The sequence below is a fragment of the Strix uralensis genome, chromosome 18 (assembly GCF_047716275.1).
Source record: "Strix uralensis isolate ZFMK-TIS-50842 chromosome 18, bStrUra1, whole genome shotgun sequence".
NCBI lineage: Eukaryota > Metazoa > Chordata > Aves > Strigiformes > Strigidae > Strix > Strix uralensis.
In genome coordinates, this window is record NC_133989.1 from 11,347,370 (window position 1) to 11,366,950 (window position 19,581).

At 43.8% G+C, this 19,581-nt stretch overlaps 1 protein-coding gene across 2 annotated transcripts; it reads left to right on the top strand.

The window, feature by feature from the left end:
• Positions 1-3,581: 3,581 nt before the first annotated feature.
• On the top strand, positions 3,582-17,965 carry YWHAB (tyrosine 3-monooxygenase/tryptophan 5-monooxygenase activation protein beta). Of its 2 annotated transcripts, none has more exons than XM_074888753.1 (6): positions 3,582-3,705; positions 11,528-11,828; positions 12,833-12,956; positions 14,017-14,180; positions 15,498-15,593; positions 16,070-17,965. In XM_074888753.1, exons 2-6 carry the CDS (start codon positions 11,535-11,537, stop codon positions 16,124-16,126), a joined length of 735 nt encoding a protein of 244 aa, XP_074744854.1. In that variant the 5' UTR covers positions 3,582-3,705; positions 11,528-11,534; the 3' UTR covers positions 16,127-17,965. The 2 variants fall into 2 exon arrangements, with proteins under 2 accessions (XP_074744854.1, XP_074744855.1); XM_074888754.1 differs by lacking the exon at positions 3,582-3,705 and adding an exon at positions 7,147-8,197.
• The last annotated feature ends 1,616 nt before the right edge of the window (positions 17,966-19,581 follow it).

A 19,581-nucleotide genomic window follows, 5' to 3' on the forward strand; every position in this document is an offset into this window, starting at 1 on the left:
CTGTAATGTCACAAGCAGCTTATGTACAGAGAAAATACAAGACAGACACGAAATGCAGAAATTCTTCCCTTGGGGCTTTTTTAATTTCCTGTTGCAGAAATATTCATTAAAAAAGTACTGATTGTTTTCCCTTTTTGTGTCCCGTGTCGCTTCCTGACAAGCCTCCTTCTCATCTCCACCATGTACAATTCAAGGCAGCACCACAACCAGCACTGACTGACAAATGATGAAACTCTTAATACTCCGACCAGGCTTCTGCAGACATCCCAGCCAGCAGCTCCAGCAGGTCAGCCGTGATCGCTGTCATAAACCACCACGCTAATCCCATTTGGGATCCATCACCTCATGCATTATCTAGTGAAACAACGGAAACGTCCAGGCTGTAGACTCTCATACATAGAGCAGAAGGTAGAGAAAATGAGTAACAGAAGAATCAAGAAATAAAATATACTTAGTAGGTGACATTTTGCGAGTGTTTTTCCTACAGCATGAAAGTGTAACATCCTCCCTTTTCATTCAGAGAAAGACTGCTGGGTAGCCGGGGAGACCTCAGTTACAGGGACTGTGATCGTGCAGTGCCATCAACTGTTTGCTTCTGGTATCCACATCATCTGAGACCTACTGCTTTCAGCAAAAATGACGGAAAAAAATTACAAAAATTGAGTAACTCATCATGATTTTATTTCCGAATGAATTTTATCAATTTAAATAATATTTTGCTATAGAACTCGGGTTCACTTTTCTTGTGCAAGAAGCCGGACACCTGAGGGCAGGTACCTTGCTGTTGAAAGCAACAATTGAAGTGGCTCAAGCACTTGTGCCATCTGCTGGGAACAACTTATTTTAATGTTGCTGCTCGCACATAGAGCAGACCCAGCCTTCTTGTTCGGCAGCAGGCCATCTTTGACAATGAGGTTGTTCTCATTCTTTTAACTATTATTGATGCTAAGTAAATTTAATGTTAGAAAAGCAGTTTTGAAGTTTTGAAGACTGAAATCCTCTCTCTGTAGTGAAAGCAGTCGCAAAAAACAGGAATAAACTGTCCTTGCACACCTCAGCTGTCTGCAGAGAGGCTTCTTCTGAAGGTGAAGCCTATTACGTAGCCAGGGTAGAGCACGGGTCTCAGTTCTTGTAATGAACCGCTCCTCTAACGAGGAGACTCCATCTCAGCCATGGGCTGTCTCCTTTTTTGGAGCAGAATCCTGTGATTTCCTTCTTTGCAGTTTTATTCTATGCGTGCCTGCAGCTCACCGTGAGCACGCCAACAAGCATGCTCTGAGCGCAGCCACTCTGCCCTACGCAGAGCAACGACAGGGTTAACGCTGACCAGGTGCTAAAGCCAAATACCATTTGTACTTCTTCATGCTTATTTACTTGAAATGTGTCTCTTCAGAAAAATGCAAAGCAGTGCATTTTCTACTGGAAAGCCAGGCAGGCTGGTCTCCGTGTTGAGCTTCTTTATTCATGGATTGAGCCCATGCACGAGATAAAGGCTGTACTTTCACAAAGTGTTGAATCTCCTGTCCCAGATCCTTTGAGCTGCATCACAAGCGGATGTGCACTTCTTCCTCTGACAGGTGACACTTTGAAAAACTTGCTGCTGTTGCAACATGTTTCAGAGCTGAGGTTTGGTGTTAGTTCCAGCCTTCACCCTTCTGTGCCTGGAGAATCTGCAGGATGCATTGCTTCTCTCTCCCACCAAACCAGGCATACAAGGACTACGAGGACTCCAAGTAAGACAAGCTCACAGAAGAATGAACTGTATTATTAACACAGTTGTCTCTCAGTGGCCTCTGGCCCACCAGGGACCCAGCCGCAGGAGTGGCAGCATGCTCTGTAAAAGCATAGGGTGGTGTTTTCACCTTTGTGACTACATGGCGCTAAATTGCTCTACCTGGGTATTGTGATGGAGAATGCACAGTCCAAAAATACCAGCTAAGAAGGGTTGCAGGCACTTCAGAGGTGATGATTGGAATTCGATCTGGAGAAATTGGAGGAGCAGTGTGAAGGGAGCTGGGTGCACCTCACTGGAAGTAGGTGAGCTCTGACAACGTGGGCAGGATGAGCAAGGTGAGAAGGTTAAAGGAGGTACAGCAGGCAAATAAACGAGCAGGTGTCAATGGTACACTTCTACAAACCAAGGATATACATGAAAGGAGTGCTGAATACAAGTAATTCTGCCATGAATCAGCACTCCCAAGGCCCCTGCAAGATCACTGGGAATGGTCCAGATGGAAACTGGGAAAATAGGGGATAGGGAGAAGATCAGGGGAAAAAACAAGTTTTGCCTAGAAAATAAAAAAACAAGAGAGAGAGATAACAACAACTGATCTAGCTGAATCAGTGTTTGCAGCTTAAGATTACTCACGGGTGCCAAGTAATTTTCCTCCTGACTTTCCAAAGTAATTAACCTTTGGACCAAGACTAAGCAGGAAACTAATGAAATCCTTCCATCACCGAAAATGAATCTGACAGTGACTTTGACAGGACCAGGATTGTATCTGAAAACGTAAGAGAAAATTGGGCTCCAGGATACTGTAATTGAAGAGAGTGCCTTTCAGCCCCAGTAATAATGCTTTGACAAGTGGTGCTGCTATAAACTTGAGACTTGGGAGCGGTGGGGGCTGTGGGTTCAGTTATTTCTTAGCCAAAGGATTACATGCGTTATAAAATTGAGATCTTTTCCTTGGATTCCTTTGTGGAGATGAAGCTAGACTTTTCCTCATGCCCCAGAAATGCTCTCTCGCCATTTCTCTAGTAAATGTCATTTATTACAGTTGCATAAAAGTTACCTAGCCGATAAGGATCTTGGGTTTTCAGTGAAAACATGCAATTTAAATTGTAGGGAGGAACCACCACTAAAACAGTGTTTAAAGGTGGCCTTGCGATTCAAAGCATTTGTGAACTTTCATTTATATGATGGCGCACAGAATAGCACCCATTGCTTGTGGTCTGTGGAAATGTGAGGTTCAGCCAGAGAACAGTAGTGAGAAATGGCAAGAAAACCCAAAACGCTGAAGCTGCTGCACTTCCCAGCCGGAGCAGCTCTGCCCTGGATGCCCAGCCCGCCTCTCCTTGCGGTCGCACTGACCAGGGATTGACCTACGTGTGCGGAACGAGCTCCAGCAAGACAAAGAGCTCAGTCTGAGGGGTGCCGGGGCGTGACGGAGCGAGCAGGCCCGCTTCTGCCTGGGTTTACTCAACGGGCGGGGGCAGACAGGCCCCTCGGCCACCTCGGCCTCCCCGCACCCCCACGCCTGGGGGCGGGAGCGCCGCGCTGGGCCGCGCTGAGGGAAGGCGCGTTCCCTCCGGCCGGCCCGACCCCGCTCCCCCGGGCGCCGGTGGGCGCTTCTGGGCCGGTGGGGCCGCGCCGGGCCCGCCCGAGGCGGGATGGCGGGGGCTGAGAGGGCTGAAGGGGATGGCGGGGGGGAACACAACCACACGGCGGACGGGGGGGGGGGGGGCGGGGGGCTGAGCCCCTCCTGTCGCCATAGCAACCGAGAGCCGGCTGGCGCCCGCCGCCCCGGCCCAATGGGGAGGCGGGAGGGGCGGTGGCGCCGCCGGCGCCGGAAGGGGCGTGGCGGCGGCGCCGGAAGCGGGGCCGCAGCGCCGCAGGGTGTGTGTGCGTGCGCCGAGCGGCCGCCGCGCTCCCAGTCGCCTCGCCCGCCGGGATCCTCCAGGCCGCGGTGCCGCCGCCCCCGCCAGGTGAGGGTCCCGGGCCCCTCCCCGCCGCCCCGCCCGGCCTTCCCCCCCTCCTGCCCGCTTCCTCTGCCGCTGGGGTTGGGCCGCGCCGGGCCGCTGCGGGCCCGAGGGAGGGTGCGGGGGAGGCTTCCCCGGCCTGCCCTCCCCCCCCCCAACCCCGCCCCGGCTCCCCGCCGGCCGGGCCCGCTCCTGCCCACCGGCCGGGCCGGCGCAGCCCCGCGGCGGGGTGGGGCCGTCGGAGGCCGGAGCAGGCCGCGGGGGCTGCGGGAGGGTCCCCGCGGGGAGGGGGAGGGGGGCGGCGGGCCCTGCCTCCTCCCCGCCCCGAGTAACGGTGTGACCCTCCCTCGGCTGCCGCTGCGGAGCCCGAGCGGGCGGCGCCGCCTCCTCCCCCGGCGCCCGGCCCTGCCCCGCCCCGCCCCGGCTGAGTCACTTGCTCCCCGGAGGGCGAGGCCGGCGGCGCACACCTGTACCGAGCGGCCGGCGGCGGGAGGCAGGCGAGCCCCTCCGCGCCGGGGGCGGTGTCGGCCACAGCCCTGCTCTTCCCGAAGGCTCCCGAGTTCACGACCCCAACCCGGGAGAAGGGTTGGGGCGTCCCCGCAGCCTCAGGAAAGCGGGAGCGCGGGGCCCTGCCGAAACGCGGGGCCCTTCCAGCGTGAGCGGGGAGGTGCCGTCTCTGCCGGCTGGTATGAGCCTGCTCACGTCGGACCGATGGCGATCACGGAAATGTCGTGAACGCTTTAGAAGGAAACGTTTTTTTAAATTATTTTCCAATTTTGATCATTTGTGTCCATTTGGGAATAGAGATACGTTGAGGGAGGACTCCAGAGGGAAAGAAGGTTGCTGCAAGCCAGCCCCAGTCTCCAAAAAGGCTGGGCAGTAACCCAAAGCTAACAACGCTAGGTTTTATTTGAGGGATGTATAATCAGATGTTAATTGGGATGATCAAATGTCAGTGGCATACAGTCCCTGTGTTAGCATATGGGAGCAAAATGCTAACAGAGATCTAATGCAGAGATCACAATATAAATTGGTTGCTTTCAGCTAAATTCCTCGTTATTAGTTAAAATACCTTTTCTGGTGGTAGGAAAACAACCTGTGCATCGTGCAACACCATAAAAGCTAAATTCTTACATAAAAATGCCTGAGAGTTTGAGAACATTTGTAAGGTTTTGTAGCTTCAGGGACTGTAGGAATATTTGTGTCTTTACACATCCACTGCTGCAGGACACCTCAGTCTGAAATTTTAGTACTTTTTTATGAAAATAAAAGCTTTTATTTTAAAATAATAATGAGGCATAAACTGGTCTAGAAGAGAAAACAAGAATGCTAGTGCCTTCTTCACTCTTCATATCAAAGGACTGCAAAAATATAGCCTGTATAATATTTTGTTTATTAAATTGGTACCAATAAAGTGGTAGACTCGTTGCACAGATGGGCCTAGTGCAGTTTTCTCAACCTCATTATGTCAGTACCGCATGTTCTGATCTCTGCTATTTTGATGTTGAGTCTTTTTTTTTTTTTTTCCCCGAAGCATGGCTTTGCCAGTATGCAGCTTTTTGTACTGCATGTGAATAAACTCAGATGAGGAGGAGTTAAGTAAATAATGATTTGAATAATGAGGTGAAAAGTTAGTACTCTAATCCGTCTGGTATCCTAATAAATCCCAGGAAGACTAGGCGTTATAGTAGTGTGTCTTCTATATGGCCACACTTTTTGCCCCACCCTGTAATACAAATACTCTCAGTTTATTATTAACAAAAGTGATTTACCTGTGATATGAATGCATTAGTTTGGCATGAACTTTATGCCTGGGGGAAGATTTTTTGGGATAACTCGCTATTTCCACCTGGACTCTACCCAAAACCAATTCTGCTAGTTGGAACAGAAAGGTGTTACCATGTAAGTATATTGTACTTTGGAACTGTGTGCTTGTCTCCACCTGCAGCTGTCCTGTGTGAAGTGCCATAGGTATGTAGCAGCGCAGTGCTTTTCAGCCTGCGGTCCCTCATTTAAATGACATTAAGAAGAACAAGGCTACTGTCACTAAATTTAAGTTTTCCATACAGTATCAGTATTCCTACACGCTATTGGTACTTGTCATAGAAATGTCATAATTATCTATGGAGATTGAAAACAGTTGAATGTCATTTTCTTCAAAAATTATATTGGTCAGTTTTAGGAAGCGATAAGTAATGATGGCAGAAGATGGCCAGAGCAGGTTTAGGCATGGCTTTATGGAATGTTAATTTTATCTGAACATTTGCATAAAGATTTGAGCTGAAGGCCAGGGTGTACACTTAATCAGTAGATTCAGAGGAGGCTAAAGTTGTGTGCTGCACAAGGTCAGCAAGAATATCACAACTATGAAGTCATTTTCCTTTTTCCCTCATTATGTTTACTGAACTTGTTATACCCAAGCTCTAGACAGTTGTGGAAGATTTCACTGCTCAGATCTTACCAGACATGTTCCTTTTCTAATCAGTTATTTAACAATACATGGTAGCCTTTGAGGGAACCAAAATAAACCCAACATATAAAATCAAATGCCTGATCCTACAATAAAGCAAGGAAGGTTCCTTGCATTTCATTTAATGAGTTGATTCCTTTCCTGTAAAGAACATCTATTGGGAGCGATGTCTACTTGGCAGTGAATGCCATCAACATCATGCAGATACTTGTGTCAGCATGTGTGTACCTGAATTATGGAGAAGGATTTTCCATTTGGTTTAGTAATAGTATCTCCAAAGCTCTTACTCTTTGCGATTATAGAACTGTAATTTAAAATATCACTTACCTCATGTGAATGTTTAATTTTGGAATGAATTGCCTATCCAGAAATCAGATAAGGTATGTTCACGTATTGTTGGAAGATTGAACTACAAATTCTGTACCAGTCTGCTGCTTTTCCTGTCATAATTTGAATGGACTTACAGACTTGGTGACCAAGAAGTATAATTGCATCCCATTTCACCAAATCTGGTTTTACATTAATTTTTCACAGTGAACCATGCAGGTCTGTTAACCTGCATCTCTACCTGACTCATGAGGGACCGATACATCAAACCAGTAATCGCACTGCTTTCTCACCAATTTTTTTACAAAGTGGAAGTGTTTGATAGATTCTAATGCTTGCCATAAAGAGAAAAGCAGTACACAAAAATCAATGACTTAATTAGCATCAGAAGAACAGGTCATCAAGAGCAGCAGACTTCAGGCCAACGTAGGCTTATTAGTATTGTCTTGTCAGTTCAATATGTTATGTAAGCCACATTTTTTTCAGTGTCAGTTTTCATTTGATTTCTGCAGACTTTAAACACAGTTACTTCTGATCTGTTTTGGCTTTGTCCTAAACAGCTCATCGAGATGGGAAACAATAAAGGCTACGAAGCAGATGTAGTAACTGCTGAGCAGTAGGCTGTAGTTCTCAAGCTCCTGCAGTCTTCTGAAGAACGTAATCCGTATGTGTTACTCCTCAGCTGGTACTGAGACATAAACCTCCAGTTCTGTGTGTCCATCCCCTCTTGAAAGATCTGTGGGTGTAGTGACCAAAGGTGCTGTTCCCAGGACAGTCCCACCATCCCCTTCTTACTGCATCTTCCACTAAAAGTAGCAAGGCAGTTACAGATTAATGTGTTTTACAGGTTATGACCTTTGATTCTCTGCCTTTGATGCTTTGTAATATGTTTGAGTCTTGTGTGCACAGGTGTAAAGCTTTTCTGGGGGTGGGAAGTAAGCACTTGTCATATTTACTACCTGTATACATGCTATCCTGCATTTGTAGGAGAGACTGAAAGAACTTGAGCTGTATGGGAGATAGAGAAAAAATAATTAAAAAATTATATTTTGAGTGTGGGATTTAGGGTGATTAAAATTTCTGGCATCTGGTACTATTAGCTGCAACTGCTGGCTAGTGGTTGGCATTCCTTATTGGAAATAGTGCCCAGCCACTTCTTTTTGGAGGGCTACTAAGTTGTGGTTTGATAGATTCTTAAGAAGACAGAGTCTTAAGAATTTGAAATGTATTAACGCATCTAATATGAGAATCTTCTGCTTAGAACGGGCAGCTGTCAGGACTCCTCCATGGCTGTGATCTGCACGTCTCCGCTCCTTTTTCCATCTTCCCTCTTTCCCCCTTGCCGACATGGCATGGCTTCGTTAGTGCTAGAATAGATCATTCCTGTCAGCCTCCTGTTCATCACCTTTGTGTGTTTCGCTCCTAGCTGCAGGTAACCGTTGTTAGATGGCTTCTGTTTGTGGCCTAGGAGTATTTTTAGCTGTAGGCTTTGCTTGTTTCAGACTGTGGCACACTGATCCATTGTTAGAGTGTGGCTTTCATCTCCTCTATGGGAGGGACCAGTTATAACTGATAGTTGCTTCTTTGCCTTTTCAAACATCACTCCTTTCCTTGTATCTTTTTTCCTTCTGGCAAACACTTCCCTCTTTTGGAGCTCAAGCCAGCATAGCTCTGCAAAGCTCTCCCCAAGCTTCTAACAAGGTAAGCAATGGAGAATCAAATAAGGATTTTAAGTGTTCCTTTATGCAGCACCCTGTGAACGAAATAATGGTAGGCTTACTGTCGACTGCAGATATTTTAGTGTGGGCAATGATTTTCTAACTGCATTTAAGTTCTGTTAAATCCATGTTATTGAATAATGCTTTGTGTTTCATAACAAACCTACTGACAGTACAGATATTAAGATTAATTAAATAAGCAACTCAAGCCCCTGTGTACTGAATTTTTATGTCAAAACTAAGCCAGTGAAGTTTTGAAGAACTCCATCTTCAGTAATCAGTTTGAGTTACATTTAAGATGTGCATAAATTAGTTATATTACTGAGGAAAGTTGTCTGAGAAACAACATTCTAATGCTTTGTGCTGGTATTTTGCCTGTATAATTGATATGTTAAGCTGGTTTCTGGACCTTTTATCCACTACATCCTTATGCCCTTGCAGTTCCCTTTGTGATTTCCTTCATGTGTCCTTATATGAACCCACTGACTGCTGTGAACTGACTTGCATCTAAAGACAAATATGTCAGTGAGCTTGATAAAACAAACTCTGCGCCATCTCTAAACTAAACTCTATACTATTTGTAAATGGAATTCTGCATGGATGACTTGTCTACAAATTAGACCACTACTGGCAAAGTGCAGATCAAAGATAAAACTGACCTTTCAGTGGCAAAATGTAAACTCTGTTGGAGCTACTTGCCTGTGGACTTCCAACAAGCAGGCTTTTTCTACATAATACTCACATTCCATAAGAAGAAGAGGAAAAGATAAGATGGTTGCAATAGAAATGCTTCTAGAAGCTGTGCAGACTGTGAGGAAGCTAGAAATGCTCTGAAACTGTTTAGTGTAAATGTCCTGTTATTTAAAGTTGGCTCTTGTAACATAAAAAACATTCTTCAGGTGTACTTTGTACGTGTTCAGATTTTAGTGAGTGGGTAGAGAAATGCCACTCTCAAATTGCTTCCTGCGTTAAGCACATAGTGTAAATTTACTGCTGAGTTAAGGGAATGATTTACTAGGTTTGAGAGTGGGATGGGTTCTCTCAGTGGTAGATGATCTGATGATTTCCTTAGGCTTGTTGTGTATCAGTACTACAATACACTTCAGAGTTGGGGGAAAAAATTCACATCGCAAACTCCACTTACCCCTTTCCATCCTCAGGAGCTATTCTTTTGATAAGTCTGAAGAAGCCAGTGATGGCATAGCATATTGCCATGGTAAAAGCCTCTGGGGAAAGACAGAGCCAAATTAATCATGCCTTACAAGAACTTGTCACACTGCTACCCACAGTCAGTCTGTCTTGTTGAGGGCTTCGATCTGAAGTCTGTGTGTCACCTTTTAATAGGTGCCAAAATCCACTAGTTTAAATGCAGTATTTGAAATGGCACTGAACTGCAGCCCAACTTTACTTACAAGTCTGCAAGAGGTCTCTTTCCAGGAGGCTGGTTTTAGCGTTACGTATCCTTACTGAGTGCCTTACATGGATGGATGCATTAGGCTAGATCTACCAAGGATCAAACGCAAGCAGGAGTGAGTGTGACTTGCAGATACATAGAAGGTAGGACATTCGGTTGCTGGGTTTACTTCAAGAGCTTTCATGTGAAGTAACAATGTTTGACTTCATATCTTGGGTGATTATTTTTTTTTGATGAAGTGGAGTACCTTCAGCTGGAGGGATTGAATACGCTCATCCCAAAATAATTTTGTAGTTAGGACTCTGTCCTGGGCAGTAGGGAACTTTGAAATGGCTCATTCACACTGTGGGAATTTGGGTCTGCATCTCATTGTCCTGGCTGAGGATTTAGTATAGGCGCCTGGTTTCCCTGTGTAACAATGTGCTAGGTGATACTTGGATTAAAATACAAACTGAACCATGTGTGTGAGATGTTCTCCATCAGGAGCCTGTCAGACTGGGATCTTCAAAGGAGAGCGCCAGGGAAGAGGCCACAGCAATCACTTTCAGCCTGTTGGCTCTTTCTAAGAGAACTGTACATGCTTGTCTAACAAACAGAAGCCTATAAAAGACAATTGTTAACTTACTGTTCTCTTTGTCTTTTATTTTTCTTTCAGAAGTTGTTTTTAGGGGGTTAGGCTTCAGCCTGAAAACTTCTTATCTGGACAGTGAGAGTCCTGACTGGGATTTAGGGAGAAGGAGAGGAACACTATTGCTCAGTGCTGACAACAGTAACAGTTCTGGGTCTGTCCAAAAGTGAACCTATGCACCTGGAGAAATCTTACAGATGAATTTGGGACAACTTAGAGTTTGAGAGGTGTTGAGATCTACTTACTTTGGTAAAGGCAAAGAAACTTGTTAAAGTTCTCTTGTGAATGTGGCCCTAGGTGGTTGAGTATAAGGTTGGCAGCCCAATGGCTGAGTTAAGTATATGTTAGCATTGTCTTGTAGAAGTAAGCAACACTCAAGCTGCCTCACTGACATATTTCATACTAACTTCATTTTTCAATGCTTAAGCTCTTCAGGGGCCTTATGGTCATGTGATGTGTTTTTCTTGGCTTCAGTTGGTAAACTGTGTTATCAGAAATGATAAACAAGTTGTTCCCATGTAAGCAATTAGTTTTGCAGTAGTTACTATCACGTGGGCCACGGCCCATTTGGGTTTTGTGAATGTCAATGTTTTTTAAAAGGTTTTGAAAACCTGAGATTGCAGCCATCCTAACTGTGCAGAATTGTCCATTATACGTATGTTGATGCATGTATTTAAAAAACCAGTTTTCTGGCAAAACAATATAAATGTACTTTCCATAGTTGCCAAGTGCTACAGCTTTGCTGGGTATGGGTTATTTAAACCCACAGAAACATCTCCTGTAGTGCAAGAAGTCTTCAGGGTCAGGAGGAGCTGTCCAGTGCTTCAGTGCTCCTAAGTAGTTGCCGTTGTATAATACTGGGGGGAAAACAAACAAAAAAAACCCCAAGAAACCAACCAAAACCGGTGGTTTCTGAGTTAGCATATGCAGTGTCTCCCAGGCTGAGCTGCAGCCAGTATAGGAAAGGGGAGAGATTTACATGGGGAATGTACTGCTGTGCTGTGCTTAATGCCAATATGAATTTTGCTGCATTTTGAAGAATAAAGCTTACGTATCTTGAAGATTGTGATTAGTCATATACACATAGAAATTATACATATTTGGCAAAAGATCAAATAATTTTTTAAAAATAAACACCTCATATGACTTTATTAGAGTTGATAGATTCCCACTTATAGTGCCTGAGTTCTGCTTCACCCTTCAGCATTAAGTTCCACAGTGCAGACAATCAAGAGACATTTTTCTCTATTTTTATTCCCCACTAATTACAGGAGAGCCATGGATAAAAGTGAGTTGGTACAGAAAGCCAAACTGGCTGAACAGGCTGAGCGTTACGATGACATGGCTGCTGCTATGAAGGCTGTCACTGAGCAAGGACATGAACTGTCCAATGAAGAAAGGAATCTACTCTCAGTTGCCTACAAGAATGTGGTTGGTGCCCGTCGCTCGTCCTGGCGTGTAATTTCCAGCATTGAACAGAAAACAGAGAGGAATGAGAAGAAACAGCAGATGGGAAGAGAATATCGTGAGAAAATTGAGGCTGAATTGCAGGATATCTGCAATGATGTTCTGGTAATAATCCAACAGCAAAAATAACAGTAGTTAGTACTGCAGCGTTCTTCAGAGAGGCTTAAGGAATCTTAGTAGTGCTGTAGACACTGCAGCACCTTAGCGGGAGAATAATTTTGCATAGCCACATACTTGGGTCCAATTCTAGCTCCTAAGTCATCTAGTTTGTTTCTTAGGGAATTTGTTACAAAAGAGCATTTATTTTTATTAATAGAAAAAAGCAAACAAGGCAGTTGAAGATCATTAGGCTACTGACTAGGGGTCACCATGACAACAAATTAAGTCTGGGGCACTGGCATGAGTCCTGCTAAAAGGCCTACCATTTAAATTCTCTCATTAATGAATGCTGATGTCCTGAGTCTTGTTTAGTACTTTTTTGAATGGAGAAGGTATGTACTTCTTCCCCTAAACTGGTTTTGCTATTTCTTTCACTTGGACAAGAGGGATTCTTTTTATTGATGTTCATTTTGCTAAAGATCTGTCAGGAGCAGTTGCTGTCAGTACTGTCAGTCTTTGCATCTCTTTCTGAATGCACATGTGCTGACTGTGCCACTATTCAGCTTTTCAGCTGGAGTTGCAGATAGTATCGGTTTGTTGTGGATGATTTCACTGCTCTGTGTAGAATTCAAGTTTGTGGCAGCAAAAGTGACCAAATTTGTGCTAATGTCAAGCGGCTGCTTTTCATGGGCTTGGTTATGGACGTAGCTTTGCATCAGTGTATTTCAAAGAAAATCTTTGCAGTCTTAAACCCAGGTAGCCATTAGGTTCTGCAGGAGTGAATTATGGATACCCTCAACACAGCAAGTTTTCTGCTTTCCAGGGATTAGGATACAAGTAGTTCCTCTTTTTTTCTGAGTTTAGAAAGCAGTAGACAAAGTGGTTAACACATGAGTATACAGAAGTCATTGTTAATGTTTTAACAGTTCATGCTTACCATTGTAACAAAGGCTCTGTTTCAGACATTATTTTTATGACTTGGAAAAAGAAAGTGTTGTTTCCTTTCTCAGGAACTCCTGGATAAATACCTTATTGTCAATGCCACGCAGCCAGAAAGCAAGGTCTTCTATTTGAAAATGAAAGGCGATTACTACAGATACCTCTCGGAGGTGGCATCTGGGGACAATAAGCAAAGTAAGTAGAGATGAAATCTCTCATTCTGCTGGGGGCTGAGCAGAATAAAGTATAAGAGATACTTGTGCTCTTTTTCCCTAACATGAAGTATTTATTTCTTTTTGCTACTGCTCTGTAGTATGGAAGATGTGTGCAGTGCAAGTCACTTTTAGAGAAAGACTTCACTGAGATTAATAGAAGTGATTGACAGATGGATTGACAGATGTTCATCAAACCAATCAAATTCTGCTTGCAGCCCCTGACCTCAGTGACTGATTCTCAAGCATATTTGGCAATGTAAAATCCTTTTGCTGGAGAATGTGTTTTTTCTTACGAAAAATGCTTTGTCCTATCATCTTTTGTTTAAACTATGGATTTAGCTCACAAGTCTTCACTGTTTGCAAGCTTTCTGCATGTAAATATGGGATATTTGGTTACTGGGTCCTAAGCCAATTAATCCTGAAATGTTAAAGTAACCCTGAACTGTGCCTGAATTCTTAACGAGTGTCTGATGTAGTCCATGTCTTGCAAACTTACTTTGATGCCATTCTGGAGCTTATTGTTACCTATTAGCTAGGAAGGGGCTGTTGTCTTTCCTCTGAAACCCCAAACTGAAATATGAAGTTAATGACCTACCTGCTAAATGTTTCCTTCAGTTTAAATAGGTAGTTTAGATACCTCTTCTTCCCCACATGATTTTGTCTGGATTTGTTTTTGACAACTGCTACTTCTTCAGCTAGGCTGGAAGTGAGTGTTTAATCAGAGTACACTTTGACTTTGGTAGAACTTGTGTGTGTTCAGATCAGTTGGAATTTATTTTGAATAAATTTCATTTTAAGTCTCTATAAAAATGTTGAACTTAATTTCTGTATCTCAAAGCTTTATCTGAACAAATATTTCTGCCTTAATAGATCAGTCAGCGGTAGGCTTTTACATCTAAAAACATTGAAAGAAGCATCTGTGCATATGTAATTTTATGAACTTCTGATGCCGCAGTAGTCTAGACCAAGGATATAATAGCTTCCCCCGTGAAGTACAGTGATGTACTGTGCATTAATATGATTATAATTACTTCTTGCAGCAACGGTAGCAAACTCTCAGCAAGCTTACCAGGAGGCATTTGAAATTAGCAAGAAAGAGATGCAGCCAACACACCCCATTCGACTCGGTTTGGCTCTAAATTTCTCTGTCTTCTACTATGAGATACTAAATTCTCCTGAGAAAGCCTGTAATCTGGCAAAGACGGTAAGCAGACCCTTCATATTACCAATTTTTGTGGAGGCTAAGGAGATAATTACATGGTTGCAGTAGCACGTCGTAGATGATTATGCTTTTTCATATCAAATTCCTTAAAAATGCTGTCATCTTCACATATTTTCATTGCAGTATATTTTCAGGTAGGTTAGCTAGACTCGCTCAGCTTTAAGAAAAGGTAGTGCAGTTGATCCCATGAAAGGGGGGACAAAGAGCCTCCTCTTATGTCCATCTAAATCTCTTAGAATGTGCTTGTGTCCAATTTGAAAACACTTGGATTAATTTAGCACTCCTAAAGTGAAATATTTATTTACATTTGAACACTTAGCAAATACATGAAGTGTTGTCTTTGTGGCTCCAGTCATAGCCCTGAATGTCCCTGTATATCTGCGTGCGTGTATCTCTTTCTCCAGAGGCCAAAAAGAGCTTGTGTGATGGGTTGTGCCAAACAAATAGCTAGTCATTTTTGTCTTGGTCTTCTCCCTGAAATAGGATTAGAGCCTTCTAAATGGAGCTTTTTGCATCCGTGAAAATTGTCTGGTAGTAACTTTAATAATACGGCATTAGGTGAATCTTTGTGTTCTTAGTACACACTTCAATAACACAAGAAGTGGTGTTTTGCTGTGTAAAATGCTGCTGCTGTTCCTGCTTTTTTAGTTAATGTGCTTACATCTGTTTGAAACCTGAATGAAGAAGTAGTATTTATTCATGGCTCTCGGCTATCAGACTTGCAGCGTGGGTGTTCATGTGTAACAGATCAATGGGAAGAATGGCTTTATTAATCTCTAGGAACATACCAGATTTCCTTTGCTGTTTTGAAAAGAAATCCATGACCTTCCACCCCACCATCAAAAAACCCTTGTCTTACATTTTCTTGCCTATTTACTTATGTACTATATATATATCACCTTAATGGTGACTTTGTCTCTTACTGCCAATTTAAACCAGTGAGGCCTTCATTTTTAATGAAATTACTGCTTTTAAGTGTTGTTCTTAAATCCAACTTCAAGCTGTGGAATCATTCTTCAGAATGACAGAGAGTGCGCTTGCCCCTTCAGTACTTGGTATGGGCATGGTAGTAAAGTTGTTCTGGGCTTTAATCTGAACCCCTCTGAAGACTTATGTTTTCCCACTGGTTATCTAGTGATCTGGTGCTCGCTTTGGTTTACATCTCTTAGTGGAAAAGAAAATACTGGAAGCTTTTATCACAGAATTTGAATAGTAATGTGGCAAATCTGTAAGCTCTGTGTAAGCAGAAGTTAATTCAGAGAGCGGAGTGTGAAAGTGCTTTGTCTTGCATGTTTTTAGGCATTTGATGAAGCGATAGCAGAGCTGGACACGCTGAATGAAGAGTCTTACAAAGACAGCACTCTGATCATGCAGCTGCTTAGGGACAACCTCACTGTAAGTATCCCGGGGCAGACCGCTGCCCTGTGCGCTGTTACCTCTTTAGGCTGCAGGGCTCCGCTAAGTGGCACTCGATGTCTGAAGACTTGTGTAGTTCTGTGCCATTAAAAGCCTTTTCTGAAGCATTAACTGCACTGCTTTTTGTAACCAGACCAGACTTGCCTCTTTAAACCAGAAATTACTTGTTAACCGCTGTAACAAACTCAGCTTTTTTTGGTAACACAAAGTGGCGTTTGTCTGTTCTCAACAGCCAGCTTTATGTTGAGCTTGTAAACTTGTGCTGGCTTTTTACTTGTTCTCCTCTACTCATTTTCTAGTTCATTATTCTTTAGCTTTACTGTTAAGATCAGTTCTGTATTGCTCTTAGCTGAGAAGATTGCACAGCTACTGCTCATTATGCTGTCTTCCCTTTCCTGACAAGTGTAACTAACTGCGTGCTTTCAGCATAAACATATGTTTGTATTTCCTTACAGCTATGGACGTCGGAAAACCAGGGAGATGAAGGGGATGCTGGGGAGGGAGAGAACTAATGGCTGTCACGCTTCACTATATGTTCAATGTCACCCTGTATCCTACACATATATCCCTTTGTGCGACAAGCAAAAAGAATAGTACATCGACTTTCACAACCTCAACGTAGCAAAAACTGTCTGTGGGGTAAAAACGGTTGGTTGGTGTTTTGTGTACTTAAAGCGGAGGTCGGTTATTATAATGGCATTCCGAACTTTCCTATTATGACCATTTACAGTTATGATTACCGTGTTTATATTTTTAACTGAACACTGTGATTATGGGTTTTGTGATTGCAATTGACTTTGCAAAACTCTTATTGGTAGAAAAGTAGACATCAATTATGTAACTCTGGCGAGCTTAATTTGGCACCAAAATAGTCGAAGTACAATTCTGTTGTAAAGTTGTACAGAAAGTTATAGAGATTCTATTGTGACACTGGGGCATGGAAGGAAAACAATCCGATGTATGGCATTCCAGTTAGTAACACTGCTACGAGTTAGTTTAACAGGCACACTCTGTAGACATTTGTAACCAAGTCTGAGGCACCGCTTTCAGTCAAAAGCTCACTTTGTCAATCCTGTCTTTCTGGGGATGGGGTTTGTTTTGGGGAGGAGGGTAACGGGGGAGTTAGCAGCTTGATTTCCAAACTCTTTACACTGGCAGATAACTGGGATTTGACTTCTAAAAGTGCTTTCATGCTCATACGACATGCATGACTAAAGCCCCTCCCACAGCAATAACTTACCTAATTATACCTTAGATATTCTTCAGTAGTGAGAATTCTTGGTTCACTACCATGGACTTGCAATAGGAGAAGATTCAATTTTTTGAATGGCCTTATTAGTTTGGATGATAGCATGAAGTGATCTGCCACTTTTGCATTACTTTACTCTTAGGTGAATCGAAATCTCCATGGTATTCCCGTTTTGAATTTATCCTGAAAACTTCTTAAGTAATCCACTGAGCCATCTTTAAGTTCACTTTATAGAAATTTTTCTCCCATTGGACTCTGTTCATCCTTGACCCTCTCAGCTGTTTGAACTCCATTAAAGCAATTTTGGACTCCCACATATGCGTCATCCTTTCTTTGATTATGGGTGATGTCAGGCTGGTGGGTGAGACCTGAGCCTGCTCAAGGACAGGTTTCTTTCTTGGATGTTTGAGAGCTGCCAGTGCTGTTGCAGTCTTCAGCTCCTGTCTGCCATTTTTTGGTGGTACTGGGATCTGGCTCAAATATTCAGGATTTCCCATTTATTGTACTGGAATGCAGACCTACACATCTGTAACGCTTGTAACTTGTAATATTTGAGCTCCAAACGTCCTCACCTAGTTATGTTTCAAACATGTCCCATTAAATAAAACCTAGTAAGAGTTGCGTGAATAATGCAGTGGAAAAGATTAGGAATAGTCACCTATCAGTCTCGCGGTATCATCCCCATACCTTCAACATTCCACTTAGGTATAGGATCCATCTGTTTGTCTGTCCATCTGTCTGCTGAAGAGAAATTTCATGCACTGATTTTAAAACTCCCCTCTACTAGCTGAACAAATTGTGCAGTTAATACTTGGCGCTTGATAAATGCAGTAGTGAATGTGGAACCGAGCCTGTCTGTATATCTGGTAGCTCTTTTCGCTTTGTTTTTACTGACCAGTATTCTGCCTAAAGTTTGCTTCTGTGACGGTTATATTGCCTAGCACACACGTGGTTGTGAGAATAGTATAGCAAAAAGAAATACCTGGTTATTGATGTACTAGATTTGTGTATGTCTTTTAAACAGTTCTAGTTTCACCTTACACAAAATAATCAGGAAAGTGTAAAAGAATTCAAAAGTGAATAATAAAAAAAAATTTTATCAGTTGTTTGTGTCTGTTATCTTTGCCATACTAGTGGCAAAAACCATGTGGTAGTAGAATCAACACTTATTAAATGCTCAGATCTTGGATTGTGTGAGTTGATTCATGGTTTCCAAATACTTAGTTACTCATTCCTTTGCAGAGACACTTCCCCACACACCCTCCCAGATTGGTAGAAAACACTGGTTCTCTTCATTTTTGTTGAGGTCATAATAATATTGTCATTGCAGGACTTAAAAGAAATGCAACTATAAATATGTATTTAACTTGCATGTTGTGTGGTTGAACACACCACACCGCACATCAGAGAAATCTCTTGGCTACATTTAAAGCTCTCAGGGAGTCTTTTAAACACACACTTGTGAGTGCAGGGTTACTCTGCAGCTGGCCCAGCTGCCCACCCAGCTGCACTAGTGAACTATACCCTGCATGTGCTCCGGGCAACTACGCTCTTCCTGGCTGGTGGGGTGCAGAACCACTGCTGGGGGTGAAAACGCACATTTAAGTGCAAGCAGAGGGGTCTTCCTGCAAATAAAGAGTGCTTGAAGAGATGGGTGGCAACAGCCAGGCTAGTCGATACCCCTCAGCCTAAAAGCACCAAGGAGGTTGGTGGGGGCCGAGGCAAGTGTTCCTCCTGCCCTCGGGAGATGATACACAAGTGTGCTCTGTGGATAATGTCACTCGGCTTCTTTTGATTGACCGCTGCACAGGCGTTAGGCCAAAATCGAACTAGCTGCTGATCAAGCACTGACCTGTCCTGTGCCATGGCGTTAAATGGTGGTCCCTCTGTTTATATCTGTAATTATTGCTACTTTGTCATTTTCTTCAGCCTTTATGGATGTACCTGTTCTTAAGTGATTTTATAGTGTACACTAAACCCCGGTCTGACTCATGCAGATGTCAGCTCCAAGAAGAAAAGTGTGAGTCCTGCTAGCTGCTCCTGTTCATAGAGCACTTGTCCTGCCTCAGTTCTTCCAGGTGACATCTCCCATCCTTGCTTTCTCTTTTGGGGGAAATGATAAGCCTAGCAGACTGGTCTGCAGCAGTAATGAGTTGAGGGAATTATCTTAATTTTTCAAGTAATTACATCATTTTTGGAAAGGGCACTCCAGCTGGCCCAGCCACAGTAAGAGTCCAGGTGTACTCTACATCTTTAACTCATCTAATTGGTGCTGCTGCAGCTTCTCATTCCTGGCACTGATGCTGTCTGACCTCTAGGTGAGGTGGTTCAGTGTGGGAAGCCACCAGATGGCTTCTGGGAAGGTAAAGCCTGTGACCTGCACTGCGGCTGACCCTTCCGAGAGCTTGGGGTGGGGTGGAGCTGAGCAGCCACGCTTGGATTAGTTGTGCCATAACGCGTGGGCCCGTGGCGCTGCACGGTGTGTGCTGCTGGGAGCAGGCTGCTGTGTCCCCTGAGCAGCGTTCAGGGGCTCCACGGCTGCAGAGGAATCGCCTTTTTTCATGAAATCCAGCAGACCTGGTCAGCTGAAGTCATCATGAGACACTTGTCCTGCTGTGCTAGCTTCCCTGCTTGAAGGCGCAGAAGCAGAGGGTGTGCGGCTGAGGAATGAGTCTGGCTGAAATGCGGAGGTGCTGGTGACGGGGGTCCAGCACAGTC